The 27,981-nt window shown below is 40.7% G+C and overlaps 3 protein-coding genes across 9 annotated transcripts; 2 read left to right on the top strand and 1 right to left on the bottom strand.

Moving 5' to 3' along the window:
* The first annotated feature begins 4,416 nt into the window (after nt 1-4,416).
* LOC135436922 (uncharacterized) lies at nt 4,417-5,469 on the top strand. 2 transcript variants are annotated; one of them, XM_064694695.1, is made up of 2 exons: nt 4,417-4,753; nt 4,828-5,469. In XM_064694695.1, the coding sequence occupies exons 1-2, from the start codon at nt 4,501-4,503 to the stop codon at nt 5,256-5,258; spliced, it is 684 nt and encodes a 227-aa protein (XP_064550765.1). In that variant the 5' UTR covers nt 4,417-4,500; the 3' UTR covers nt 5,259-5,469. The 2 variants fall into 2 exon arrangements, with proteins under 2 accessions (XP_064550765.1, XP_064550764.1); XM_064694694.1 differs by having other exon boundaries at nt 4,810-5,469.
* Nucleotides 5,470-6,872: 1,403 nt separating this feature from the next.
* Nucleotides 6,873-26,219, top strand: unc79 (UNC-79 domain-containing protein). Of its 6 annotated transcripts, none has more exons than XM_064693179.1 (28): nt 6,895-7,045; nt 7,236-7,344; nt 7,931-8,050; nt 8,110-8,271; nt 8,334-8,504; nt 8,567-8,656; nt 8,715-8,900; nt 9,314-10,009; nt 10,066-10,731; nt 10,788-11,059; nt 11,121-11,222; nt 11,286-11,430; nt 12,283-12,339; nt 13,407-13,486; nt 13,909-13,971; nt 15,403-15,723; nt 16,339-16,487; nt 16,549-17,282; nt 17,342-17,419; nt 19,770-20,037; nt 20,095-20,743; nt 20,802-20,891; nt 20,958-22,196; nt 22,813-22,991; nt 23,051-23,205; nt 23,268-23,980; nt 24,041-24,219; nt 25,206-26,219. In XM_064693179.1, exons 2-28 carry the CDS (start codon nt 7,290-7,292, stop codon nt 26,029-26,031), a joined length of 8,445 nt encoding a protein of 2,814 aa, XP_064549249.1. In that variant the 5' UTR covers nt 6,895-7,045; nt 7,236-7,289; the 3' UTR covers nt 26,032-26,219. The 6 variants fall into 6 exon arrangements, 5 of the variants coding, with proteins under 5 accessions (XP_064549249.1, XP_064549248.1, XP_064549250.1 ...); XM_064693178.1 differs by having other exon boundaries at nt 20,802-20,894; XM_064693180.1 differs by lacking the exon at nt 12,283-12,339 and having other exon boundaries at nt 20,802-20,894.
* Nucleotides 26,163-27,761, bottom strand: Polr2M (RNA polymerase II subunit M). The gene is made up of 3 exons (XM_064693184.1): nt 27,456-27,761; nt 26,641-27,388; nt 26,163-26,581 (listed from the first exon to the last, which is right to left on the bottom strand). Exons 1-3 carry the CDS (start codon nt 27,587-27,589, stop codon nt 26,345-26,347), a joined length of 1,119 nt encoding a protein of 372 aa, XP_064549254.1. The 5' UTR covers nt 27,590-27,761; the 3' UTR covers nt 26,163-26,344.
* Nucleotides 27,762-27,981: the final 220 nt, after the last annotated feature.

The following is a 27,981-nucleotide window of genomic DNA, read 5'->3' as shown; positions in this document are numbered from 1 at the left end:
TTTTAATGCAGACTCAAATATCAAAATGTCAGGCGCTGATTCTGATTCTGATCAACCGCGACAATCTGCTCCTGTCGCACACGACGCTGCGGATGGCAACGCGACGCCAAAGATTCTTTCGATATGTGCCCACATGTGTTGCCGGCAGCCTTGGAGCGTCGTGTGCTCTGTCTGATCGAGTGACTGACTCTGATTCGAGCACCGACTCTCCTCTCACTCTGACTCTAAATCTGAATCGGAGTAATCTCTCGCGCACTTGCAGTCGCGCTTCGTGCCTGTGGCTTTCTATGCCCTTGCAGAGGGTATCAACATTTTGTCATTAAGTGTGTACATAGAGAGAGAGATATATAGGAGACATATATTCTTTCAATGTGCTTTCACAGATGAGCACCAATTTTATTGAATTTAATTTATATATAAAAATTAAATAATTGTTTGAACCACTTTCTTGTTCTTCAAAATATTTTAACCAAACTCTAGATTAATTATTTTTAATATGCTCCCCAAATGTGAGCAAATTCTTATCAATACCAAACTTCTTTATCACTAGTCTATCGGAAGAAACGGTCAAAAGTTAGTAGTTAGGTATGGGAAATTGTTCTGTTTTTTTAGCATATCTTGACCAAACTCACAAATTACCAACTTCTAAGCCATATGTCCACAAGGGTATTTAATCTTCGGCGTGCCAAAGATAGCTTTTGTTTGTTGTTTTAATTGCGGTCGCGCGCCTGCCAACAGTCTCAGTTTGAGGTCTGGTCGTGGATCTGGCTCTGGCTCTGGCTCTGGCTCGGGATCTGGATCTGTGCCTGTTGTGCTGCTGACTGATTTTATTTATTAAACTGTTGACATTCTGTTTACAGAGCTGGCGCTCTGCTTCTTTTGATTCCATCACCCGATATCGATATCAACAGCTTTGATGGCGCCTGCAACGGTTAAATTTATTGCGGCTTGTAGTAATTGATTAACTTGATGGCAAGCTGCGACTTATTGTCAACGGTTCTGCTCTTAACCATCTGTTATATAAGCAGAGAATTGGGAAAATAAAATAAATACCATGCAACAAATTGGGAAAATAAACATGTATAAATTTTCTTTTTAAATTATAATATGTATTTTTGTACACACAAACTAAGTTATGCAAATGGATTGGGTAAGTGAAGGAGTCATTAAGGTTACTGAATAATGAGGCTGCGATGCTCTTGACTAGAACTAAGTCCACAATAACCAGATATAATTTCGAAGCTGCTTCGATCTCCAGGTCAAGGAGAGCAAAACTTGTAAAGTAACTGCCCTGAAGACGGTTAGACAGCTAGAACAAAAATTGGTAGACATTCTGCGGATCAGGTCCACCGTCTACTTCGTTTTTGTTCGGATCTAATACTCGCTCTCCTGCTCAGAGAACATGAGAGTTAGAGAGCCACTTTGAGTAATAGAAAGGCATTGTTTTTATGTTTCGCTCCCACTACAGGAAACTGCTTTGGCTTACTCTCAGTTCTCTCTCATTAAATAATTTATGTTGTATACTTAGTGGTCATACATCATATATATTCTTGAGCACTATTAACAGCCGAGTCTGTCTGTCTAGTTTCTTACTTTTACGGCTATCTTTGTCATTGGGGACAGTAATTGTCCGAATCAGGCATTTATATCACATACCTATCGAATCGATCGAAAATTACTCTATTATAAGAACAACTTTTTTGAAAGATATTTATACAAATACTATACACAATCCTTAAAAATCGGACTGCTTTATCGTACATTTTCTATAATTCCAATCGATTGGAAGAGGAGTTTTTTTTTAAAATCACTTTGTAGTATTAAAATATACCACATGTTTATAATTTATTTGTTCTTCAGCGAATTTCATCGAGTTTTGAATTTATAACGTTTGCTCAATAATTTTATTTCGAGTATAACTAAGCTAAACTGAGGTCTCCGTAAATAGCCAGAGGCATTGAATTATATTTATTTCAGATATATCCTCTACTACTTCGATATTGAGTCACATTCGAGCGCTCGTCGCTTCATATCAAAATCGTTAAAGTGAAAGTGTGAAATAATAAAAAGTACATTATCAATGCGCTTTAAATACACAAAGACGGAAAATGATTATCGTTATGCTCGTACATAAAATATTTATTGTAAATAGAGCTGAGAGTTCGTGTCGTTGCTGCTCAGGGGCCAATAAACTAAAGCGATTGAACTCTTTATCGCTAGGGTTATATGTAAACAGACTTGTACAAAGCAAATATTGTAAATCTACTATAAAGCCGCAGTTCAGGCGGAATCGAAGTAGTGCCAAATTCAACTATCTTGTGGTGCAGCGACAGAATTTATGACCTTTATCAAAAAACGCCGTTTAAAGTTTACCTTTCCCACATAAGGGAAAACGCCGCTGAATCACAGTGCACAAGTACTATTTCGATATCTTTGACGATTAGACGAAAGGGATACAACAAAATATTAGAGTCAACAACATTGAATGGTTATGTTGGACAGTGTTGTTGTTGTTGTTATGGTTTCTGTTACTGTTGCTGTTGTCGGCGGCACAAACAAGTTGAATGGCATTGCAAATGCGCAACAAGAACTGCGGCGAACGGGTCGCTCGGCGGGCTGGAAAGATTTCCTCTGCTTCAGCTTCTGCAGCGGCAACAGCAGCCAAGTGCCAGCAGCAGTTTGATTGTTATTGCCAATGAATGAATGCACTTGCTGCCTTTTGTCTGCGAGGACTGCCTGGCTGGGCCGGCAACCGACTCCAGCCGGCGACTTCATCTCCACAACAGCGCCAGGGGGCATGCAACACATTTTGCGGTCTGCTGCTGCTGCTGCTGCAGCTTCTGCTGCCATTGTTTTCACTTCTGCTGCTGCTGCCCTTTGTTGTTGCGTAAGCCCAGGGGGTGTTGATATTATTGTTGTTTTCCTGGCGCTGTTGCGGCTGCTGCGCTTGCTGAAACATTTGGTATTTACAAATGTGTTGGCAATGAATTTGCCGCCATGCCACAAACAACATTTCCGTTTGGCATTATATTGCAACACCCACCCCGGCCCCCAACTCCACTTCTACACGTCCGTTTGATCCTGGCAAATGCAACTCCGAACTCATTGTCACTGACATTTTCACACTTTCTTTGGAGTGGGAGAGAAACTCGTTAGCTGGCTAGCAGATGCTCCCCGGCAAAGGACATCCCTTGCCTTGTTAATCCTCGTTTTTCTGCTGCCGATGATTTATTGATATCCCCTCGCTGCTGTGGCTTCTATGAGCAGTTGATTGTAACCATAAATTTAATATAAATTTAAAATTCAACTCAGCTTACAAGGTCCACAACATAATCTGGCTTATTAAATAAATTGCATTTATAATGAATATGAGTTCGAAACCAAAACGTCGCCTACCAAATCTCCCATTACCACTAAGTAGGGGCAAGTTTTTTAAATGTGTAAGAAACCGCTTAAATGTTTTAAATAAAGATCTTTAAAAAAAGAGTTTTAGGTCGAGCGGATGGTAAACAGAAAAGTTTTATTCAAGTGTTTTCACGATTTTTCCACACTAGCGGGTGGAATTTGCTAAAAATGTATATATAAAAGAGATATACATATACGTATACACATGTGTATGTACTTCATTAAGCTAAACGCGTTTACTTCAATGCATTACATACATCGGGCAACTAATCTGAGTAAAAATATTCATCAATTGACTATAAAAGAAAATTAATTCAAGAACAATAAATTCGATACAACTACACCCAAAAACCGTATGCTACGAAAGTTTGCATGCTCCACATACTTTATAAGAGCAATCCGTTGAAATTTCAACACCCTTTTGATAAAAAAAAAACATTGGCGCTGCTGGCGATTTTCCATTGTTCAGGTGCTGGCATACAACATAACTACATAAATTAATGTTCACATACAATACTTGTTGGGAGCTCGTACTACAAGCGTAATAACAACCGATACGAGGCAGTGTCGACAGCAGGAATCGCCACTTCTTCAATTGATTTTGAAAAAGGCAGCACGAAACGGCTTTGTTGGTGGTCAGGGCTCACGGCTGCAGCGGGAGGGAAGTGTGGGGCATAAAACGTAAAACATTTGGAACAATGGACTAACGAATAACGAGGGGTATTGTGTGTGGTACCATATTGAATAAATTGATATCGGTTGATATTGGTATTGGTATTGACAGTCAGGGAGAGAGAGAGAGAGAGAGAGAGGGAGAGAAACAAAAATTAAAATCGTATCAATTGAAACCAGTTTCGATGTCGTTGTTAACACATGTTGGCCGAGACTTGAATGTGCCGCCAATTGGCAGACATATAAATTTTCAAATGCCAGCCACAGGACTTTGTGCCGCATGTTGTTATTGAACGAGTTTCAGTAGGCCTTGGCTTAAAGTTAAAGCAGTTGTTGTTAACTGTTTAGTCAGATTCATTTTTATTTCGTAAGTCAACGAGCACCAAATAAATAAAAATTTTGAAAAATTCAAGTGGTTGCACAATGTCAAACCTTCAAGATGTACCGCTTGCCGAGCCAGAAGACTTGCCAACAATTGAACAGGACACAGCCGGATCGAAATCCAATTCGCTGAAACGCTTCTTCAAGCTTGGCAAGAAGTCGAACACAAGCCAAGAGTCTAGCCAAGATGCAAGCGAGGAGGTGAGTGAGCTGGAAGATGAGGCCAACAAAGATCCTGCCAAGCCGGGCAGCATTAGTCGCCTACTCACACGGCTGAAGGGCAGCTCCAAGACAGGTAAGACAGCCAAATGACACGAGCTGATAATCCAAACTATACTAAATTAACATTAGGCAACGTACAATTTGTAGAGCAAAACGAGCCCACTTCCAGCAACAACGAAACGGCCGTGGAGGCCGAGGAGGCTACTGACAAGCCGGTGCCAAACCTAAAGCCCACAATAAAGACATCGATATCAGGCTATTGGAAACAGCTATTCCACCGCCAGAAGGTGGCCAATCGGCAGGAACAGAAACTGGCAACGGATCAAGAGACAACCGAGTTGCAGGACGAACAGCAGGAATCGAACCAGGAATCACCGCAGCAAACTGATTCGATTAATGCCGAAGAGGGGCCAACAACAGCAGCAGCAGAATCCTTGCGCGAGGATATCATGCTTAATGTGCCCGAAAAGACGATGGATAACCAAACAAATTGCATTCCTGAGATAATCGAGGAAGTTCAAATGCTCGCCGTTTCAGATGAGATTGTGGATGCATCGAATGATGATAACAAAAAATAGGACGGGGTCATAGTTTCGACCAACATAAATTAATTGTTATCCAGTTTGTAAAAGCCTGCCAGCCTTCTGCCACACACTTCGTACACTCTTTTTTTTTTGATAATCGCGACTATATACATATACACAAGCACACATATTAAACACATTAGTTCATCTGCAGTTCAGCTTTAAATTGAGTCCAAAATGCTGAATAAAGCATATTAAAATATAATCAATATTATGTTTATTTCCAACTTCTTACAACCAACACATTTACAGCTTGTAAGCCGATTCCAGCTTGGCTGACGAATCAGTTCACAAAGTTCAGTTAAATCTCTTGTTAAAGTGTCGCCCGGTTTAAATTTCCCCCTTTTCATTTTTTGGTGCAGGTCAAAAGGTGCCGCATAAGCCAGACAAAAGTCTTGGACAACCCCTAAATATTTGCCCACAGTTTTCACTTTTCAAAGAAGCCCTAAAAAACCGACCCTTACGCTACGCAAACAATTGCAAGTGTGTGTTAAATTGTGAAATTAAATTTAAATAAAACACCAAAATCGATTTATAGCAGCCAAATTAAAAGCGAAATATAACAAAGATAAATCATACAAAGAAGAGTTTGCACAGAGTTAGAAATGTGATCGAAATATATAGATATATATAAAACTATAGAAAAATTGGGCCAGGCAGCCTCAGAATTTTCTATTCCAGTTATAGAAAGAGCTCTTTTTCTAGAGTAAAACTAGAGTAAAATACTTTTTGGATAATTTTTCCTCTAAATTCACAAGAACCTAAAATTTTTAATATAAAAATTGTTTTAAGCTCAATGAAATCTCTTTAGGTTAAAATACTTTTGGATACTTTTTTATTTGAATGTACAAGAAAATTTTGAAAATTAATAAAAATAGGTAATGATAGCCTCTCTATAAACATAAGACTTTTTGCCCTTATTAAATATATAATTGGTGATCAAAAATTTTTAAAGTTTGTTCAAATTGATTTTTTGAAATAAAGCCCAGGCAAGCCTTCAGTTAGAAATAAATATTATGTATCTGAAAATAATCCAACTCAAGCTTTTATTTCTAGACTAATACGTCTAAGATCAAAGTAAAGCCCAGTATATTTATGATATATTTGATCTACAAAAATTGTAGAATTATTTTAAAAGTCTCCAAAGGTAAAACTTGTTGCATTTAAAAGGAACAGCTGAAATAATTACAAACAATACGTATTAACTGCGCAAACTCAACACGGAACCATCTGATAAGGGACACAGTAAATATTTACACGAGAGCAGACCAAAACAAACACTTGTTGAACTAGCTGCTGCTGAGTTGGAAAAGCGGAAAAGCGCGGAAACTGCGAAATGCGAAGTAAACATTGGATATGCGCATGTCCCAGTTGCAGCTGGTTTTTCGGTCCTCTTTCGGGGTGAGTCTTCATCAGCAGTGAGAAAAGTGGGTCAACGCCGCGACACGGCATTTGTTTCGGCCATAAAATCTATTAAATTTCTGCTAAGAAATTTACCAAAATCAGTATACAAAATTGTTAATAACAGCTACAATGAATAATGAATAATTTGATAAGTGATAGAAGGACAAGTGTTCAAAGAACTATCTCAGTGTCGAGCACGGGCCGCAGAGTCGCCTTCCATCAGTCAGATTGAAAAATTCTTTCACAGATACACACTACACATTCAGAGAACACATACAGAGCACAGTTTAGTTATAGAGATTTTTCTTTGTAGTCAAGGTGCGACGTCAAACCCGTAAAAAATTGCAAATTTATTGAAAAAACTAACAATTTTCGAGGTAAGTTTATAAGAAACGCAAAGCCTCAGCTCTGCGCAATTCGAGACATATGAAGTTTATGGATTTTCAATGAAATCTCTTATGATCGAAAGCAATTCCCAGCATCAACCATAGAGACTTACACAGATTACGTAACGCTCGTGCCCAAATTATTTAATTGCTACCTAATACTCTTATTTAATTGATATAGAATGCGAAGTCCCTCGGCAGCAGTTTCGGCAATGCAAAGGACTTGTCTGATATAATGACTGGCAGCTTCAGGGTGCAACTCATCAACATGGGCACTCGCGCTGCCGCCTGTAAGTATGCCACAAAAGTCTCGATTGGCAAGTTTTGTCTGTATACCGGGTACAGGGTGCAAATATATATAAAAGAGTATATTGGCCTGCTAAAGAGCTAAAGAGCTAAAGACTCCAAATTGTAAATGCAGGTCTTCCCCCACATATTTCCAGCGGCTTATCTCAAAACATCAATCTGCTTGGGCTTATCCGATTAAACAATAGCTGTATACATACAACTGTGCAAGTAAATTCTCGTTGCGAACCTCTTTCAGAAAGACCAAGTCTTTCACTTTTTGGATACCGTCCCCGTTCCACCCGAAATAAAAATATATATATTGGGACACACAGCCTGGGCTTTAATATATGTATACAATTGGGGGTCATATTTAAGCAGCGAAATTTTTTTATAGAACGGATTACCAACATGCAATTTATTTAGAAATGTATTTCCCGAAGTAGGGGGCAAAGCTTATATATGTTTACATACACATACCAATATAAAAGGAAGTTTAAAGGCTTGAAATGACATCTCGGCGCTGGGTACAGGGTATCTGCAAGTCTAACCGACCCAACTATATCACTTTTACTTGTTTATTAATTACAGTTCAGGCGAAACTGAGAGCCCTTCATGAATACCATGTACGCCTCTTGCACAACGTCTTACCCGCGCCCTCTGGCGTCGATATTGCTAACAATATCAAATACTTTTCTCAAACTCTACTAAGTAAGTTTCCCAAATACGGATTCCTCGATCTCGCATTATTAACCTTCTATTATTTGCAGCTGTCCTTAAAGATGTGCGCACCTCTCCGCATGAGCTTATCTGCGATCCTCTCGAAGATCCCACACGCATGTCCGCCTACCCAAATCTCGAATATGGCAATCTCTATAATGCCTTAACCATGCTCATTGATGTGGCACCCTGTATACAGTATGGCCAAATCGGTGAGGCTTCAAATGGAATACAGGAACCCGTACAAAAGACTAATATTTCTTAATATTTTCAGTTTTCGGCAAAGCTTTGCTGCAGTGTCTAAGCTGCATATTACCCTTTCTCGATAAGGATCTTATCGATAATCTACCCTATCTAGTTAGCTCTACTATATCCGTACTACCGCCAGCCTTGCATCAGGATATTGTCAATGCACTGTGCTATTATATCCTACCCTTTACCATAAGTATGTTTAGGCTTTAGAATTTTAATGGCTTATTCTAATATCGTTTACCAAACATATGCTAGCACGTCGCAGCGCCGATGAGCAGGAATGTCAAGCCTGCCAATCTGTCTCCTCTGTCATCATGATGGTATTGCAGTACTCGAAAAATCCAGGTAGTTTGACTCGATATATGTAATAGATGGGTATTTAAATTGGCCTCATCTCTCTTAGCACATCACTGCCAACTACTGGAGTGCCTGATGACTCTAAAGCATAATGTGGTCAAGGATATACTCTGCGTGGTGGCCTATGGCACTGCTGTTTCCCGTTCCTCCGCTGCCAAGCTGCTCTTCTACTACTGGCCCGCATTTGATCCCAATCTTTTCGATCGCAAGGTTCTGCTCTCTAAACTTACCAGTGAGTAACAAAAAGATTAGCTTCCTATAGATACAGTTATACAGGACTTATACATGACTAAGACAGTTATAGATTGAAAAATTAGAATTCCGAGAAGAACCGGAACCGAAAGTTTCTTTATCTTCATTCAATCGGACATCAAATTCATTTATAGATAATTTAATAGTTTATTTGTGGGTTTTTTTTCGCTGATTTTATGGGGTGAATATATGGTCCAACTTTTAACTGTCGAAAGTTTAAGGTTTTGTTAAATTGGTTTTTAATTCCTTTTTAAAATCGATCTACAAATAATGGAAACCAAAACGTATTCCACTTAAGATATATAGTAGAGCACTTGTAACTGGAAAAGCCGGGCGCCACCTGCTTTTTAAATATATTTGATGAGTTGTTCTTTCGGCTATCCCCTTGAATAGATGACTTAGTGCCATTCACCTGTCAACGTGATCATTGCCCGAATGCTGGCAATGCTGAGGCCGCCAAGGTGTGCTACGATCATAGCATTTGCATCACCTATGCACAGGACTGTCCGCCGCCATTGTATCTGTGCATCGAGTGCGCCAACGAGATACATCGGGAGCATGCGAATTTGGAGTTTGGCGATATACTGCATCCCATGCAGCAGGTGTCCATGGTGTGCGAGAACAAAAACTGTCGATCCAACGAGAAGAGTGCCTTCTCCATATGCTTCTCGACCGAATGCGCCGCCTTCAACGGCAATCATCCCATTCGCTATTGCGCCCAGTGCCACAGCAATCGTCATAACTCCCGTCGCGGCGGTGATCATGTGGTGCATCGCAGCCTGCAGCCAGCCTGGCAAATGGACCCGGAGATGCAAATGCATATGGTCGAGTCGGTGGTCAGTCTGCTGCGAGAGGCCAAGCCCCTGAACTTTGAGCCGGGCAAGGAGTCCCCATTGGACGCGAAGAAAAACGGCGCTGCCCTCACACCGGACAACATTTCTCTCGAGGAGCGCCAGATGCTGGGCCGCTATGGCATTTGGTTGCTCGTGGGTCGCTGTACTCCCACCGTCGATACGCCAGTCGAGGTTTTGGGGCGCATCCTAAGCATGCTCTTTCACTGGTTCCATGTCACGGCCTATTCCTACGATGGTAAATTCACAACGCAGCGATCCGCTGTTCAGCTAATGGTAATCTTTTATTCCCAGCTGCTGGACAGATTGAGAGCACCATAGAGAAGCTGAAAATGGATCACGTCTGCGACTGGCTGAAGGAGATTTGTCGCATACACTACAGCGTGTTCATCGCCTGCCTGCTGCCGCATCCGCCGGAGTACGCTCGGGTGGGTGGTCACTGGGAAACGCTCGCCTCGCGCACCAGCCACCTAAAGGAGGGTCTACAGCGGCTGATCTGCCTGGTGCCGTACGAGGTGATCACCTCGGAGATATGGGACTATGTGATGCCGCACTGGATGGAGGCAATTACCAATGATGTGGCCGAAAAGGAGCTGAACGAGCTTAAAATTGTGCTCAGCAAAATACTCGATCCGGAAATGTCACCGCTCGGCTTCGATGCCAAGACCATGTACAACTTTGTGGCCATACGATTCGAGAAGACAACGGCCAAGGTACAGCAACAGGCGCTCCACTGGCTGCAGATTCTCACCAAGCTGGAAATACTCATACCGCTCGTCCAGCTCTTTGCCATGTTCGGCGACGGGGTGCGCATCATGAAATACGGCATACAGCACGAACTAATGCGCGAGAAGGAGAAGGAAAAGGAGCCGCAGACGCAACAGCAGGCAAAAGCTCCCAAAACACCGTGCAAGGAGAGCAAGGCCGAAATGGCCAATCCACCCAGGCGCAGCTCGATTTGTACGTGGCTACCGTCAGATTTCTGTGTAACAAACTAAATTTCCACCCACTTTTAGCACCCGTTGTGGAGGATGACTCTGGCAATACATCGGCAATATCGGACGATGAGGCGCCTACCAACCGGCACACGGAGTTCTCTACAGATGCCGAGCACAATCTCACCTGCTGCATACTCATGCTGGACATTCTGCTCAAGCAAATGGAGCTGCAGGACGTGGAGCAGCACATGGGCATACACACCAGCGTGTGCGAGAATGTCTCTCGCCTGATTAAGTGCATGGTAACTGCGGCCCGGGTGGGTCTAAGTAGTCACGTCTGTGCATTAAAGGTAAGTTATGCGGAACAGCAGCCCAGGTAGCATTATCTGACGGCATCTCATACGCTTACAGGTGGCGGAGTGTGCTTACTGCGAGGCCTCCACAATGTGGCATCAGCTGTCCACCAAGCTGGTTGAGTTTATGGCCCCGCTGCATCCTGTTAGACCACCCGATGTAGGTTTCACACATATTACATTTATATTTACTTAATAAACGGCTGAACTCGGCACCCCGTAGGTGCCAATTGAGGATATCATCGAGGAGGAAAAGTCGTCACGCAAATCGCCGCCTGAATCCGACAAAGAGAAATCTCGGGATCGTGATGTTTCGCTCTCGATGGCACCGTTGCCCATTCCACTGGGTCCACTTGGAGGCTTTGCAGGTAAGTCTGGCTCTTTCCTAGCACTTTTCAGTTGATTTGCGAAATTCGATTGTAAACTACCTCTCGAAAAGACTTCAAAAAGTTGTATGCCTAATACAAACCCACAACCCGCCCCCTCTTATAAATACTTGTAACTAACCACCGTAAAAGTAATCCAGAGAAAGTCACTCAACTTGTAGCTAAAACGTAGACTGTACATCATTGCCTCGACTATATGCAGGCGACTTAATGGTATGACGTCTTTGTAAGCGTCTTCGTAAACAAATTGCTTAGTCTAAAACCCACGTTTAAAGCGCATTCAAACCGAGTTTTGAACCTAGCAACCTGCACTTGTTATGCTCTGTATACAGTTTTAACGTACTTAAAACCCAGACCCGATTAAAACGATAATAAAAAAAGAAACGTATTCAACTTAACAAAATTAAACAAAGTCGAGAACAAACAACAGAGATCGTTATTAAATCTAACATATAAAACGCATAAATTCTTATTGTTATACTTTTGAAACATTTTCCATTCTACTTATTTTGGCTTTTATTTATCTATCTAACTTGCAATCTCTATCTACATAAATATGTATATCTTTCTCTCTCTCTCTATCTCTAACATATTCTGCGCGTCCACTGTATAAAAATTACTAATGCTCGCTCGCTGTCTCGCTCGCACACGCACTTTTCTCGCGCGTCTGTCAACCGTTTGTCTCTCTCTCTGTCACACACTGTCGCTCTGTCGAAACTCTCGGTCTCTATATATGATGAATTATTAACTTGCTCTCTTATACTTACAATAACAAACGTCAACTACTCATCAAATACTAAAAACTAAAATTTACAATCTATCAATCATTATCAGATATCTTTAAGCTAGATCAATTCTTTTCAGACGATGGAAAAATTATTATAATGGCAGGTGATGCACCAACAGCAAATTTATCATTTGTTAAAAAGAAAAAAACAAAAAAAGAACACACACACACACACACAAAACAACAACCACAAATTAAAATAATCAACTATTTGCATTACATTACTAACATTGTTAATCAGTTAAAAAACATTTCGTTACAATTGAAATACATTTGAGTACTTTATACTCTACCAAATACTCTACCAAATACTCTACCCAATACTCTACCAAATACTCTACCAAATACTCTACCAAATACTCCACCCACTACTCTACCCGAAATACTCTACCCCAGTTAACAATTGCACTTGCTCCAATTTACCCAAAAAAAAAAAAAGAAACACTTCTATCCAAGAATGTCTGTTTAGCTTTCTAGCATATAATTTAGCATACATGCTTTTAAGTACATACTAGATGATCTTTAAAGTAGTACCCCAAACAGCCACATTGCTGGATTTAGTTCTATTATCTTTCGGTTCGGTTAAACTCTTCACACAAATGCGACTTCCACTACACAGATAAATACAAAGTCCACAATACAAATCCCACACCCAGCGTAGCCCAGCAATGCCTTAATCAAATTTTGATGATCTATCATTTTGAAGAATCTATTCTTTAGGAATTTTCTCAGTAGAATCTGTGCCCATGTGTGTCCAGTTTACGAGTCTTAAGAAATTTCAAAATAACTTTTAAAGCCTAACAGAAATTTGAATTTAATTTGCATATTATAATATCTGCCTGGAATATTTAAAATTCAACTGCACACACATCGGCCCAATTGGATCCCAATTGGAAATCGAAAATATGAAAAATTCAAAGCTTGCATGCAATCTTTTATCAGCGAATTTCCAAATTGTATCGTGTGAACGATGAGAAATGGAAAGCATTCTTAGGATTTATACTTTTAGTGTATGTACTTGGATGCATGCCCGATTTAGTGAATGCAATGCGTTATCTTGACCACTTAAATAAATTCAATTTCATTTCTAGCAGAGTTGTGCAACTGACGCCCGCAACCAAATACAAGCGATTACTAATCCCAAATATATATATATATTCTCTTTATCAAGGTCCCATGCCCGTGGCCGTGCCCCAACCAGAGCCGCACTCAGTGGGCGGCGTGCTCGTCCACATGCCCCACGTTTGTTCCGTATGTATTTCGCAGTATATATTGATAAGTATTAGCAAATCTTATATCTCACGTTCTTTGGTTAACACCCTTTAATGGCGAATAATATTGAACTTGAAAGTTTTTACATATATATTTACCATACACCACAAAACAAATAATAATAACAAGAATAAGACAAGCTAAATAAACAGCAAATATTATGCGTTTATGTAGGTATTTAAAAAAACAACACCCCGTATACTTTTTTAACATACTATAAATATTTATAAATTGATTAATTACAGCAAATTAACAATACTTATTTAACGTGAAGATTCCATTTAATTTAATTTAACATTTCATTTAACTATACAATTGAATTAACGAATTTATCATTTCGAAAGCCAAAACTCAATCAACAATTATACAAAACTTTTCATTTCTACATATATTTTTTATAGAATAACGAAAATGGGCATTCAGTTGATAGTAATGAATTGAGAAAAGTTCACGCCACAGACGAGGTACTTTGTGCATTCATTAACAAAACCCAAAGCAAAATTTAAATCAAAACATACAATATTTTTAATATTAGTTGTATAATTTGGCTAATTACAAAACCCCTCCATACAATTCGATATTTGTATATTTCTATTTTCTATACATTTTGTTTATCTCCAAAAAAAAAAAAACGTGTGCTCTTCATGTTAAGTGTATATAAATTGTACAGAGTACTTATTCCTTTTACTTTTATTACGAAAAATTCTTCCTAAATTACTTAACATTTTCTTTTTACATAATTAAGTCAATTAAGAAACAAAAAATCGAGCATTAAATGCAATGTTTAGAAGCTTTTCTATGCATAGATAATTAATTTTAATGAATTTGGCTTTTCCAGCTTAAATACACTGCGTGCATATTATTTAAAACAAAAAATAATTAAAATCAAAAAAATATCTATATCAGCCAATTATGTCAGTTTTTGTACAGTTTATTAGAAAATGTAGTTTAGGTGAACATTTTCAAGCAGAAAAGAAAATCAATAAACATTGAAGCTGAATTTCAATTTAAAGAAAAACTTACATTTGTATTATCGAATCGAAGTTAAATCATTTGTTTTTAATTTGTCTTCTGCAGCAACTTTTTTAAATAGTTTCTTTTTGTTATATGAGGTGTTTAGGCCAAAGAATTTAACTTTCAATGTTCATAGTCGATTTAAAAAAATTTCTTAAATGTGTTTCGTATGTCTAGATTACATTATTAAAAGCATATTTTTACATGTTTTATAGGTTAAAAAAAAAAGTGCATAGCTATAAAATTGATCAATTTTTTAGAATATGTTTTTCAAGTTTCTTTCCACTCCCGTGTCTCAAAGTATCTTGTATGTGTGTGAATATAAATTACAAAATACGGCAAACGGAAAAGGCGTAAACGCTAATTTTAAATAAATGTACATTTTATTTAAATAAATCTCAAAAAATTTCTTTATTCGTTTATAACATGTATATATATATATTTACGTTTATTTCTACAACTTTTCCACGTACTTGAAATGTTTTCTTTGATTTTCAATCAATGTTCAATAGCATGTTCCGTGTACAAGCACCATCACAGTTCCTTTGTACCTACACCAAGCAGTTGGCCAATATACTCTATATCAAATACCATTAATGCACAAATACCCTTACAATTTTATGCAGTATTACATGTTTTTGTGTAAATCATTTATGTAAATTATAGCATTGTTTTTAAAACGATACCAAAACAAAACAAAAGTAAAATGGATGTGTAAGTTTAAGCGAGCAACGTTTATCTGTGTACATGTGTACTCTTATGTGATGATTGTAACCTAATATATGAAATACCCTGTAAATATGTAAACTACTTTGTACAGATGTGCCAAATGTGGAAGAGAGCCTTCATCTTAATGTTGAAACCTTTGCTATCTAATGCAGATCATGACGGCCACCGTAGAAACAGTTTCAGAGCAACTGGACTTGGCTTCTTACCTGCCCACGGACAGGGCCATAGCACGATCCATAACACTGTCCGATGCGGATGTCGGCAGCGCCAATGTCAGCGTCACCAAGGCATCCGTTATGGGCGAGAATGGTGCCAATGGCAGCACAGCCGGCGGCGGCGAGAATGGCAGCGGCTCCGAGGAGGAGGAGGAGGAGGAGGACAGTGATGATTTCTGGCACACATCGGTGGGCAAGTTTAAGTTTACGCTGGATCAGCTACCCCAACCGCTGCAGTACATACACCAGTTGCTCACGGTGCGTATGTGTAATCAATATGCGTAGATATACCAGCTGGTATTACCCGGCCTTCCTCGGTCATAGTTCTTAATTTCACATTTTAGACCCATTTCCCACACATTTGGAAGATTTAAATCTACTAGTATCTTTTAATCCGAAGCTAAAGTTATAATTTACAAGTATATTTAAAAGTTTGAAGCTCATCGAATATAGAACCAAAAGATAGAAAAAACATTTTAGTTTATTCATACATCTAAGGGCGTAGATTTTTTGGAAAGTGTAAAATGCCTCTGAAATGAATTTGAAGGTCTTTGAAATTTAGTTTAAGGTAGATCGAAAAAAGCTAAGTTTCATACAATCATTTTCCGCGATTTTTCCACTCTTTCGGGTGGAAAATCCTAAAACTTCGTTTTAGCGAGTGACTTTATAATATAAGGTAAAGAGGAAAAAGAAACTTTATAGAATTAGGTAAAAAAGGAAAAGCTATATCTTCCGCAGTTTTCGAACAAAAGTCACCAAATTCGAAGATTGAAGATTAGGTCAGATCCAATCCAATCTACCCAATCCTAACTCGACCTGTTCAAATTGGGTAGTGTATTTTTTGTATTTATATAAAGCTTATAATTTCTGCAGGAAATACCCACCATTAAGAAACCGGAGATACTTTATTATGTGTTGCAATGCCTGAAGACGATGACGCTGCACGGCGATGCCTTGGCCAAGGCAGCCAAGGAGCAGCGCGGCTTCTTCATATGGTGCCAGGAGAATTTGTTAATCAAAAAGTGAGTAAAGAGTTTACGAGAGATTTTCAAGTGAAATTTGATTAACACGTTTACTTTCCAGCCTGTGGGAGCTGTGCAACGCGGAGCACTCACACATCTGTCAGGTGGGCGTGCCGCTGCTGCTGCACTGCATCACATTGCCGCTGGGCTCGGACGTTTTTTGGCGCGTGGTGCAGGAGGCCTTCCACGATGCCGATTGGCGTGTCCGGTTCACAGCAGTGGAACGAGTAACCGTAATTACACGTTTTATGGATTCGACACCGCTGCGCTCCGAGGTGGGGCTCCAAACGGCAATGGCCACCGCCTTCTGTCATCTAATCGCCAGCATGGATGACATCAATGTGTATGTGGCGCAGCGGGCGACTCTCTACATCGGAACCATACATGATACGGCAATACGGTCGCTGCTCTTCTGCTTGGAGTCGCAATTCGATCTGTTTATTGTCGACCGACCCGTCGTTCTGCAGTCGGTATATCAGCTGCACAATTCCCTATCCGATCGCAAGTTGCTCGGCTGGGACTTCTTTCTCAATCGCTTCGATACGCTCTTTGTGGAGGCGCAAATCAATCTGGAAAAGTGCGGAGACATTTCGTATCTGCGAGACTTACGCAACTCGGACAACGGCAGCGAGGCGCTCTCGGCCAAAATACTTAAAGCCAGAGAGGCTCTAAGCCAGTCGGACACCAGCGGCAGCATGGCCAAGACCCTAAGCGCCTCCTTCGGCACCAAGTGGCCCTACAAAAGGACAATGTCTGCACCAGCCAGCATGGCGCCCCGCCAGGACTCCAAATTCGGTAAGCAGCGATTGAATGTGTGCGGAGAAGTGCTTGAAAATAAAATCATGCATTTGCAGTACCCGAAAAGGAGAAAATCTACAGTCGGCAGGTGTCGGCACCTATACTCAAGCGGAAGACTTCGCGCTTCGGATTGGGTCAGTTCCTAGGCAGTAGTAGTGGCAACCAAAGTACCAGTACAGCTAGTCATAGTGTGACCACAACTAGTATAACATTGCATACACGATCTAAACCGCCGCCGCCCTGTCCCGTACACCATTCCCAACACACGGCCTTTACCTATCATCCGACACAACATCAACACCCACACCCACACCCACACACACACCCACACCCACATGCACACGTACACCCTTCACAACACCATCCGCATTCACATGCCCAGTACGCTGGTAGTAGTGCACAAGTAGCTACGTTTGCCTCGGCTCATAGTCAAAGTCACCAGTATTTAGTGCATTGTGTACCGCCTAGTCATCATAGTCCAATGCCCACGCTGCAGGAGGCGGAGACATTGCTGCGCGCCCAGGCTGCCCAGCAGACAGCGTCCACGCAGCAACAGAGCGCAGAACAGTCGCGTCCCATACAGACTACAGTAGTGGCAACAGCAAGCGGCACGGCAACGGCGGGTAGTTCCTCGGTGGGCGCCGCTAGTGGCCACACGTTTGCCACCTCCTTTCACTCCCATTTCCAAAAGCATCCATCCGCGCCGAACTTGTTGCCGCTGCAGCCACCGGTGGCCGCACCCAGTCCCAGTCCCTCGGCACTGGCCTATCCCATGCATTGCACCTGTGATGTCGCTCCGCATCCGGGTGCCAACACAGCGGCTACCACGGGCAGCACCACGGTCAATCCAGGTAGGTTGTAGAGCATGTGTGTTCACGTACCCGAACCAGAAACTTTAGATGTCTTTGATCTCTTCCCTATTTTCTTTCCCAAATGGTGTGAGCTGTATGTTCAATGTACATTGTATAGTTCACAAAAATCTATGAAATCGCAATCTAAAAATTGTATTTCAATCTAGAAGCATTCTGTGCAATAAATATACTCCCGCTGGAATCAATGGAGCACTCCATCGTACTAACTAATAAATAATTTCCAGAAACTTTTGTGAATAATATAATATTAACGCCGGCTTGCCAGCGTTCACTATTTTACTTTGATCTCTCGCCTAAATTCTGTTCTCAAACATTCAGAATGAGACTTCATTATCATTTTTACTTTCTATTTCCGCATGTTGTAAAAGCATTTCTATAAAATATCAGCCTCAAATATTTCATTGCCAATTCTATATTTGTTTCTGGTTTTATATTGAATTCTGCAGTTTTACTTAGAACCCGAAAAGTAGGTTATGAAAAACGTAACCAAATGGGAAATATAAATTATATTCAAGCATCTAAAACAATAAAGAGCGACTATCTTATGAGTTTACAGACAAGCGCTTACTTAGTTTGGTAAAGATACATATCAAATAACACAAAAAAGTTGTTAATACAAGAACTTAATTTTCGACTGTTTACTCTTATGACAATTATACGATATAGTGGTCCGATCCGTAACGTGCAGACATACGTATACAGTTGCCACAGAAAGTCGAACAAAGTTTCACGACGATACGAAAGACGATCGACCGGCTTTAAATCTGTTCTTTATGTTGTCGAAGATATCTCCTTCTCCATCTAAAGGGGTATTCATATTAAAAGGCCCGAACAGCTTAAACTCTTCCCTAATGCAACAAACTGCTCTTCTCTCCCGCACAAAACTATTGAAATAAAACTGATTTTTTTAACTTATGGCCAAGGTTTTAGTCAAAAAATAAATAAAACTTACTTATGAAGCCATTTCAATTTGACGAGATATCATATGAACGTAAATTACCCAGGAATATTTATGCTATATATCTATTCGGGGCCGAAAATGGAAGGACATAGTAAATTCTTAGATGAGAATTTAGGAAACATATATTAATAACATAAAATTATAAGAATGGTTTTTTCTTAATATTACACAAAAAATAACTAGAAATTTGTTATTTGCAAGACAACATTTTATTTGGAATGTGTTTAATCGTTAATTGTTAACTTTGTTTTTTAGCAAATCGAATGTTGATAAATGTGTGTAACTTTGTTTTTTTTCACACAAAACAAAATCATTTTAAGTGTACCCTTCCGAACTGGTATGTATGCTCTCAAGAACTATTGTAAACGTCTCCAACTATACTTCCAACTCAAAAGAAACCACAAACCGAACAGATCAAATTCGAATTGTGCTCTGCTCCACAAACACTTGTGTATATATCTAATCGTACATACACACTATATTGTTAATATATACAAATTTCAATCTATATGTACGATTGGCATGTGGGTGTAAAAAAAAAAAAGAAAAAGAAAAAACCAAAAATTTCAATTCGAAATCGATGTTTATTTTCCTGTGCATGTGTGAAAAATACATTTAGACTAATATGATGATTTATTAAAATGCATTTAGATGGACATATCCATTCGCTGGGCGGACTCAACGATGAGAATCTGATCGGCTTGCTTAGCCGCATTACGGAGCTGGAGGAATCGGATCGGGAGACAATTCATTTGCTCGTCTTTATGCTGATGCAGTTCATGTCGCGCACTGATCAAGCCTTTCCAACCGAGGACAAGCCCATGACGAGAACGCAAAATATTGTTTTGAAACATTTGTTCCTACTGCTGGGACACAATCAGATAGACAAGACCTTCCATACCACGCCCGAGTCGTTGCGGTGAGTTGCTTGAAATGAATCCCAATTGCAGATATTGCAACGATTAACTCTTTGCAGCGTTTCAGCCGTGTTCAATGCATTTTTGGCCAATTTGGCGCAGGTCCTGGATCAAAATCATTTAATTGGCGGTCTTATATTACCGTCTGTCATGCAAATCATTCTGTATGCACCCAATCCGACAAACATTCCGGGCGAATCGTATCAGAACATTGTCTTCAACTATTCTCTGTGGCATCTGGAGCAGTATCCGCGTCGCAATTGGCTCTTCACGCTGCTGGTCGTCCTCTACAAGTACTCCTATACACAGCCACCGCTCAGTGGATATGTGATCTCCGCGATTCGCATGATTATGAACAGCCTGCGTGGCCACTTCCATCAGTGCCGGCGCATTCCCACCACCACCATACTGGATATACAGACGAGCGTTGGCGGAACAGCACGATCACGGGACGTTAGCCAGCCCTCGTTGGGCACAGATCCCGATGATAAGGAGGCGAGCCCACCGGCCAGCCCCATGTTCCCGTCCGAAGGCACCAGCGCTGCCTCGAAGAGCAAAGCTCAGAATGTTGCCTTTACGCCCAAACTGCAGCATGCTTTTCGCAAGTACAACGACTCCAGCTTGGATGCGGACGAAACCGAATCCGAACTGGTGGCCATACCTGAGAGTGATCTCTCCGACAGCACTCTACATGGCAGCAGTGCGCCGGTAAATTTCTATCCTTAAGCTGTCCAAACTCCTGGCTATATAATGCTTGGTTTTCTAGGGCTCCTTCGATGACACAGTCCACTTTGAAGATGTCCTGCCGTCGAAAACGGAATCGCTGCGGAATCGTCGCGCCATGGACTACTCCGAGGAAGTAAACATATCAGACTCTCCTTGTATTCGTGGGTTTTAACATTTTATATTATACCATATACAGAAATCGACCAAATCGCTGAAATCGATGATCACCACGAAAACTGGGGACACATACTCCACAAAAATCAAGCCTACCACCAGCGAATCCGTCAGCACCACCGTGGTGACGACCCATACACGGCACAGCCTGCAGGAGGGCGTGCGCATGATTGTGACTCCCCTGGTGGGTTCGGAGACGACGGAGACGGCGATTGTTAGCCCGCCCGTGGATGTGCACCGTGCGGTTACCGTGCGCAACAAGTCGCTGGAGAACGCAGCTGCCTCCACATCCAAAATGTTTGCGGCCATAGCGACCAATCATCTAAAGGCGCTCGGCGCTCTACAGGACTTGCCCACATCCAGTGGCAGTAAGCCCAGCTCCAGCAATGGCAACGGCAGTCGCTCCACCAATGGCAGCAGTGCCGCTCCAGCGGTCGTTGCCAAGCCCATTGGACGCCATAAAACCATTGTGGAGTGCAGCGCCGGCACGTCTAGTTCCTCTGCGGAGGAGTCGCGTCACAAGAAGTCGCAGACAAAGTCGCTGAGGCACAGCGACAAGGCGTATGGCTCGCCGGATTCGCCGCTATCCAAGATGAACGTGATGCCGAATCCCCGCGATGAGTTGGACGCGGGACTATTGCCTCCATCCAAGAACATTGCCGCTCTCGAGATACCAACACCTGAGCGGCTACTCCCTATTGGCACACAGGACACGGTTGCCACTTTGGTGGAGCGCATGCGGGACGGTCTTAATCTGCCGGACATCAGTCATCTCAAGCAGGACAGCTTGGATGTGTCGGAGAGCACCAAGGACGATGTCACGCCCAGCAGTCGCAACAACTCGCCGCGTCGCCTCATCAAGCAGGTGGCGCTCGAGTCACCGCCCAACCCGAATGCACCGATTGCTACTCCTGTTCCTACACAGTCTCAACCACAGCCGCCATTGCAGTCGCATCCTCAGCAGGACCTGCACACATCCATTCTAAAGAATGTCACACAGGATCTGAAGCAACAGCCCATTGAGCGTCAGCCGAACCTGCCTGGCACGTCGGCCACTTCCAATAGCATCAAGCGTCCCAGGCAGAAGCTGGCGCCTTTCAACGTGGACACCAATGCAATACCAGATATACGCTCGCGCTTTGCCGGCTCCTGGCCGCCTCCGCCATTCCAGCCAGCCGAGGAACCCGCCGAAGATGGCGAACATACACCCGAAATCGCAAATGGACACTCGACCCACACCTCAGCTCATGCGGAGCGTGGGGTAAGTAAATTGGCAGAATTATCTGAAGAAGAAGAATTATCTAAGAATGCAAAATGGCATTGAGAAATTTATTTTTAAAATATCACCTGCATTAGTGGAAAATGGATGAAAAACTATTATGCGAAGTACATTTTTTTAGTAAATTCGTAAGATGGTACAATGTTTTTGTGCAAATGTATTTCACTGACAGAAAAAAGCATTTCCGAACCTATTAAATATATGTGTGTATGTATATTCTTGATCCGTCCGTTCGTCGTTATGGACGCGTTGTTCTCGAAAACTTCAATTGCTAGACTTTTAATTTGAAAGATATATATTTACGCAGATAGAGATTATTAATTTTTAAAACTATCTCCACCATTTCCCCAATTTCGATTAATATCGATTTTTAAACATGGTTTCTAAGTTTAGCCCGAAGCTTATAGGAACTCGAGATACAACATCCAATATGTAAAACCTCATATATGTAGTACTCACATATCTAGAATTTTTGACTTTTCCTCCACTAGTTTTCTTTCAAATTACATTAAAAAAGCAATAACGTACAGGTTACAGGGTATCTTCTAGCTGGGTATTTTCGACTAATTCGGATATGTGATAAAATTCTTCTCAACAGAGCTCCCGACGCGTCGGCAACTATACGATTGTGGAACGCTGCTCTGATTGCGGCGCTGTTATCGAGGAGTACACGGATGAGGAGATTGGCATATTCATTGTAATCCTGGGCACCTTTATTCACCGCGAGCCGGCAATGGCAGCGCCATTTCTGCCTGAGGTGCTGACCATGACATCGCGGTGAGTGGCATGGGGAAAAATAAACTAACTCTATTGCTGATGACACTCAACTCTTTCAGGATTTGTCTGAGTGGCACGCATGCCTGGCAGGGCGAGAACGGGCTGCCCTTGGCGAGCAGTGCCCAGGCCGTGGCTCTGCAGTTCATACGCTGCGTTCTGCATCAACTGGCCCCCAATGGAATCTTTCTGCAGGTGTTCCAAACCCAAATGAAAAGTGAGTTGGCAAGCCAATTTGTATTAAGAAGAATAATTAAGTACTATTTCTCTGGCTTGCAGTTAAAATAAGGCACAACCATTTCCGAAGTATTGCCAAGGCGCTGCAAGACTTCCAGGATTTGAATGCAACCAGTCCCATCTATATGGTCTGCGAGTCTCTGACCTCCAAGAAGGCGCTGCCCATCGATCAGCTGCCCATCATCTTCCGTAACATGGCCGAGTATCTGCAGTGTGTTCCCGCCGAGGCGGGTGTCGGCCTGGCCGTCTGGTCACAGGCCATGCAGGCCATGGAATCATTGCTGCGCCAGGTCATCGTCATCATGCCCAGCCTGATCCATTGCGAGTATATGCTGGACCTCATTGTGGCCACTTTGCGCTTGAATTGCGTGCCCAAGACGCTTTTGGATCCGTACTCCAAGATTATGGCCCACTGTGTGCAGTACACGAATTTGGAATACCAGACGCTCTACGATCTGTGCACGCTCAACACACGCTCCTTCAACAAGGACCGCGACAAGAACTTACTTTGCCGCCAAATGATCTTTGAGTTTGTCCAGGCGCTCAAGTTCAAGTCGAACATACCCGATCACAATCTGCTTATGATCATTGGATTTGTGCTGCTGGATGCGGGCGGCACTTTACCACCAGGTGCATTGCCCGGATTGCCGGATGCAGCTCCCGTGATGACCACAAATGCTGCGGACTGTTTTAGGCAGTACATTAACGACGTCATTGACTTTCTGGCCGATTTCCACACGCTCAGCAAGATCAAGGTAAGTCTTTGGGTGCATTCGGGCTCTACTCTATAACTTAAAACATATTTACTTCTGCAGAACTCCAAGAACGGCCAGACAAGCAGTGGCCTCGGCGAGGACACCTTAGGCGGCGTCCTAAAGGGCGCTGTGGCCCAATATCTGGCACTCGAGATGTCCCGTGGCAGCTCCCGCGATCACAAGGCAGTCTCGCGCTATCTACCCTGGCTAAACAATGCTCCCTCGTCGTTGCAGCAGGGGTAAATTATATTATTATTATCATTATTATTATTATAATTATCATTATTATTATCATTATTATTATAATAATAATAATAATTATTACAATTAGTATTATTATTATTATTAGTATTATTATTATTATTATTATTATTATTATTATTATTATTTATATTATTATTATTATTATTATTATTATTATTATTATTATTATTATTATTATTATTATTATTATTATTATTATTATTATTATTATTATTATTATTATTATTATTATTATTATTATTATTATTATTATTATTATTATTATTATTATTATTATTATTATTATTATTTATTATTATTATTATTATTATTATTATTATTATTATTATTATTATTATTATTATTATTATTATTATTATTATTATTATTATTATTATTATTATTATTATTATTATTATTGTTATTATTATTACTATTATTATCGCTATTATCATTATTATCATTATTATTATTATTATTATTATTATTATTATTATTATTATTATTATTAGTAGTATTATTATTATTATTATTATTATTATTATTATTACTATTATTATTATTATTATTGTTATTATTATTACTATTATTATCGCTATTATCATTATTATCATTATTATCATCATTATTATTATTATTATTATTATTATTATTACTATTATTATCGCTATTATCATTATTATCATTATTATTATTATTATTATTATTATCTGATCCTTATTATTATTTATTATTATTATCATTGTTATTAATTATTATTATTATTGTTATTATTATTATTATTATTATTATTATTATTATTATTATTATTATTATTATTATTATTATTTTTATTATTATTATTATTATTATTATAATTATTATTCTTGGTCCTTTTGAATCTAAAGATATAGCTTATTTGATTTGGTCTGGGTCAACCCGGTCAGATTTAATCATTACTATGTCACGATATGGCCAGAATAACCGATTGCCTCTCTTTCAGTCCCAAAGAATTCACGGAATGTGTGGGTCATATGCGTCTACTCTCGTGGCTGCTGCTGGGCTCACTTACCCATATGGCGTTGGTGCAGCGACGCCAAGAGACGCATACGCTGCCACCAGTGCTGCCGCCAAATATAGCGGCTGGGCAGGGTCTACCTCCGATGGCTAGTGTGCATTACCAGCATCAAGGAGTCACGTACTCACAGCCTGTGCCGCAGGAGGCATCCTGTCACATAGCTGATCACATCCAGGTGATATTTGCGGGCTTTGCAGAGCAGTCAAAGACTTCGGTGTTGCACATGTCGTCGCTTTTCCATGCGTTCACGCTTTGCCAACTGTGGACCGTCTACTTGGAGCAGATGGCGCATAACACCAACAGCAATGCAGAAGGCAGCACATTGGGAGTACTATTTGAATTTTGGACCAAGGTAACACCAAGCATACTGCAGTTGGTTTCGCATGCCAAACCTGCTAACAAGGAGCCGCATGCACAGGCTGGCACCGACTTTCAAGCTCAGAATGCTAATTCAAAGCTATCAGAAATGGTCAACTTGCACTTCCTTAGCCTACTGGAAGCACTGAAGGAGACAAACTCCACGGTGCTGGGCAAATTACTGCCTATGTGGAGCACTGTGCTCTCTTCGCAGACACAGCTCTCGGACACGCTTCATGTGCGACTGCAAAATGTTCGCGACTATGCGCCAAACTTTGAAGAACAGCAGACGCATAAATCGGAATCACTGCTCAAGTGGTTACAGCGTCTGCAATTTAAAATGGGCCAAATAGAGCTACAAGCCTCAACGGCTACACAGTTTTACTCGATTTGAATTTTAAGCTTATCTAAAAGGCTTGTTTAGCCAACATTTATGTGTAGCCCGTCATAGCGTGTAGCTTAAGTACATGGATACTGGACCCTATATATTGCTAGCCCTTATGTTTTAGAGAGCATTGATTAATGTTTGGTAGCTGTTTAAAAAAGATATATTAAATACATTATACGCAGAATAAAATATTATAACTGTTTAGATCACACACTTGTTTCAATTTGAAAAATTCTGAACCATCATAAGATTAATTGGCCACTATATAATAAAGGAGCGCAGTTAGCCGCTACTGTTTGACCTTAACAAGCTTGAATGTTCACTTATAAACTGCGTAACTAACGCCACCTGAGGCTTTCTCTAATATCGTTGGATCAAGCACTTCATTTTGTTCGCCAGTACGTTGCCGGCCTTCAATAAGATAATCCACCTGCGGATCGCGGTATATGTTAAATGACGATTTGGACTTCAGTACGGATTCCTCGGGTAAACGGATGCTAGTTACTGTTCCAGTTTGCTTGGCCAGACGCTCTTCAGCCTGCTGTATGCGTAACTCCTTTAAGCAATGAATACGGTTAGACATAACGAATTGTATTAACATATTCCAGCATTTACCTTGACTTTCTGCATATAATCGATCTGAAGGCTGGCAGATTCAGCCAGCGGCACTAGCTGGGTCTCCTTGTGTTGTATGAGTGGCGGCGTTGCGGCGGTGATCTCCCAATGTTTGCCTTTTTTACGTATGCGCTCCTTCGCAGGATCGTGCACATTTGATACCGTAGTCCGAAAAGGTCTGAACTTTTCACGAGCCGTTGCCAAAACTGGCAATTCGGTTTTTTCTATGAGATACAGTGCATGTTGTTCAAACATAGTTCCAGGAGGATGTTTATCAACCAATGTGGCTACATCAACTTCTATTAATTCAGCTGGGATCGTTTTGCTGCCGTCTATCCCGTTTAAGCTGCTTGATGCGCTTTGATCGGTCAGCGTTGAATCTAACGAATTGGGCGTTTGTCTAAACGATGCTATGTCAGCCACATCTTCAGGAGTAATAAGTGTGGCGGGCGGCGGCAGCACTTTTACCTGGCGCTGGTGCATTGTGCCTTGTGCGATAACACGCAACGGATCCATATCTTGCTCATCGTCACTGTCGAGTAGATCCGACACGTTTGAGCTGTCAACAGCGGCTCGACCATGCCATTCCAGGTTGTTGAGCGTTCTTTTACCTTTCGATGCAATATTCAGCTCGCCGAAAAGGTTAGCAGTTGCCTCCACATCGTCTCGACGTTGAATCTCAGCAAGCAACTTCTCATATGCCTCCTGTATACGTTTTCCTTTATCTGGCAAACTCTGCAATCGCTTTCTAAGGGTCGCGTTAACAAATTCAAATAAACATTTAACTCCCAAATGAAACCACTTTAGTGACTTACTTGGATGCCAAAAGATTGCTTTGCCTATCTTTAATTTCTATCAGTTCATGGTATCTAAGCGTTTTGAGGTCTTTGATATATAGTTCCTTAGTTTGAGCCTTACCAGGAATTCGATTCATCGGTGGCGCATTCATTTTCTTAGTTTTATAATTAAAACTTTACATTAATGTTCCCCGCTTAATAACAACCACACATGCAAAAGTGTTGCTCGATAGACATCGACTTATCGATAAAACCAATGACGGCCGTGAACATATCGAATAGTGCAATATCGATACATCGAAAACAAAAGTCAAATATTTTATTTTTGAGTTGTAATAAAAATGCTACTGACACAATAAATTTTTAAAATGAATATTAAATAGAAAATTAAACAAAATAAATATAAAATAAAAATCAATTAACTGTACTGATTGTTCATTGAAATTCGAATAGAAAATAAACTGGTAAAAATCTTTCAAATTTAAAAATTCCAAGCGGTGGTTACAAAAAATATTTAATAACCGACACAATCTCAGTGCTATCT

The sequence above is a fragment of the Drosophila montana genome, unplaced genomic scaffold (genome assembly GCF_035044405.1).
Source record: "Drosophila montana isolate Dmon_TW-CO22-7 unplaced genomic scaffold, ASM3504440v1 contig_3733_1, whole genome shotgun sequence".
NCBI classification, from domain to species: Eukaryota; Metazoa; Arthropoda; class Insecta; order Diptera; family Drosophilidae; genus Drosophila; species Drosophila montana.
Note: the sequence above shows the minus strand (reverse complement) of the source record. Positions and strands in the feature narration are given on the sequence as shown.

Coding starts and splice junctions, on each gene's coding strand:
- LOC135436922 (XM_064694694.1), top strand. CDS start 4,501: ATGTCAAACCTTCAAGATGTACCGCTTGCCGAGCCAGAAGACTTGCCA. Junction 4,754..4,809: donor GAAGGGCAGCTCCAAGACAG/GTAAGACAGCCA, acceptor AATTAACATTAG/GCAACGTACAATTTGTAGAG.
- Polr2M (XM_064693184.1), bottom strand. CDS start 27,589: ATGAATGCGCCACCGATGAATCGAATTCCTGGTAAGGCTCAAACTAAG. Junction 27,389..27,455: donor AGCAATCTTTTGGCATCCAA/GTAAGTCACTAA, acceptor CGCGACCCTTAG/AAAGCGATTGCAGAGTTTGC. Junction 26,582..26,640: donor ATTATATGCAGAAAGTCAAG/GTAAATGCTGGA, acceptor CATTGCTTAAAG/GAGTTACGCATACAGCAGGC.
- unc79 (XM_064693178.1), top strand. CDS start 7,290: ATGACTGGCAGCTTCAGGGTGCAACTCATCAACATGGGCACTCGCGCT. Junction 8,901..9,313: donor TCTGCTCTCTAAACTTACCA/GTGAGTAACAAA, acceptor CCCCTTGAATAG/ATGACTTAGTGCCATTCACC. Junction 24,220..25,205: donor CCCTCGTCGTTGCAGCAGGG/GTAAATTATATT, acceptor CCTCTCTTTCAG/TCCCAAAGAATTCACGGAAT.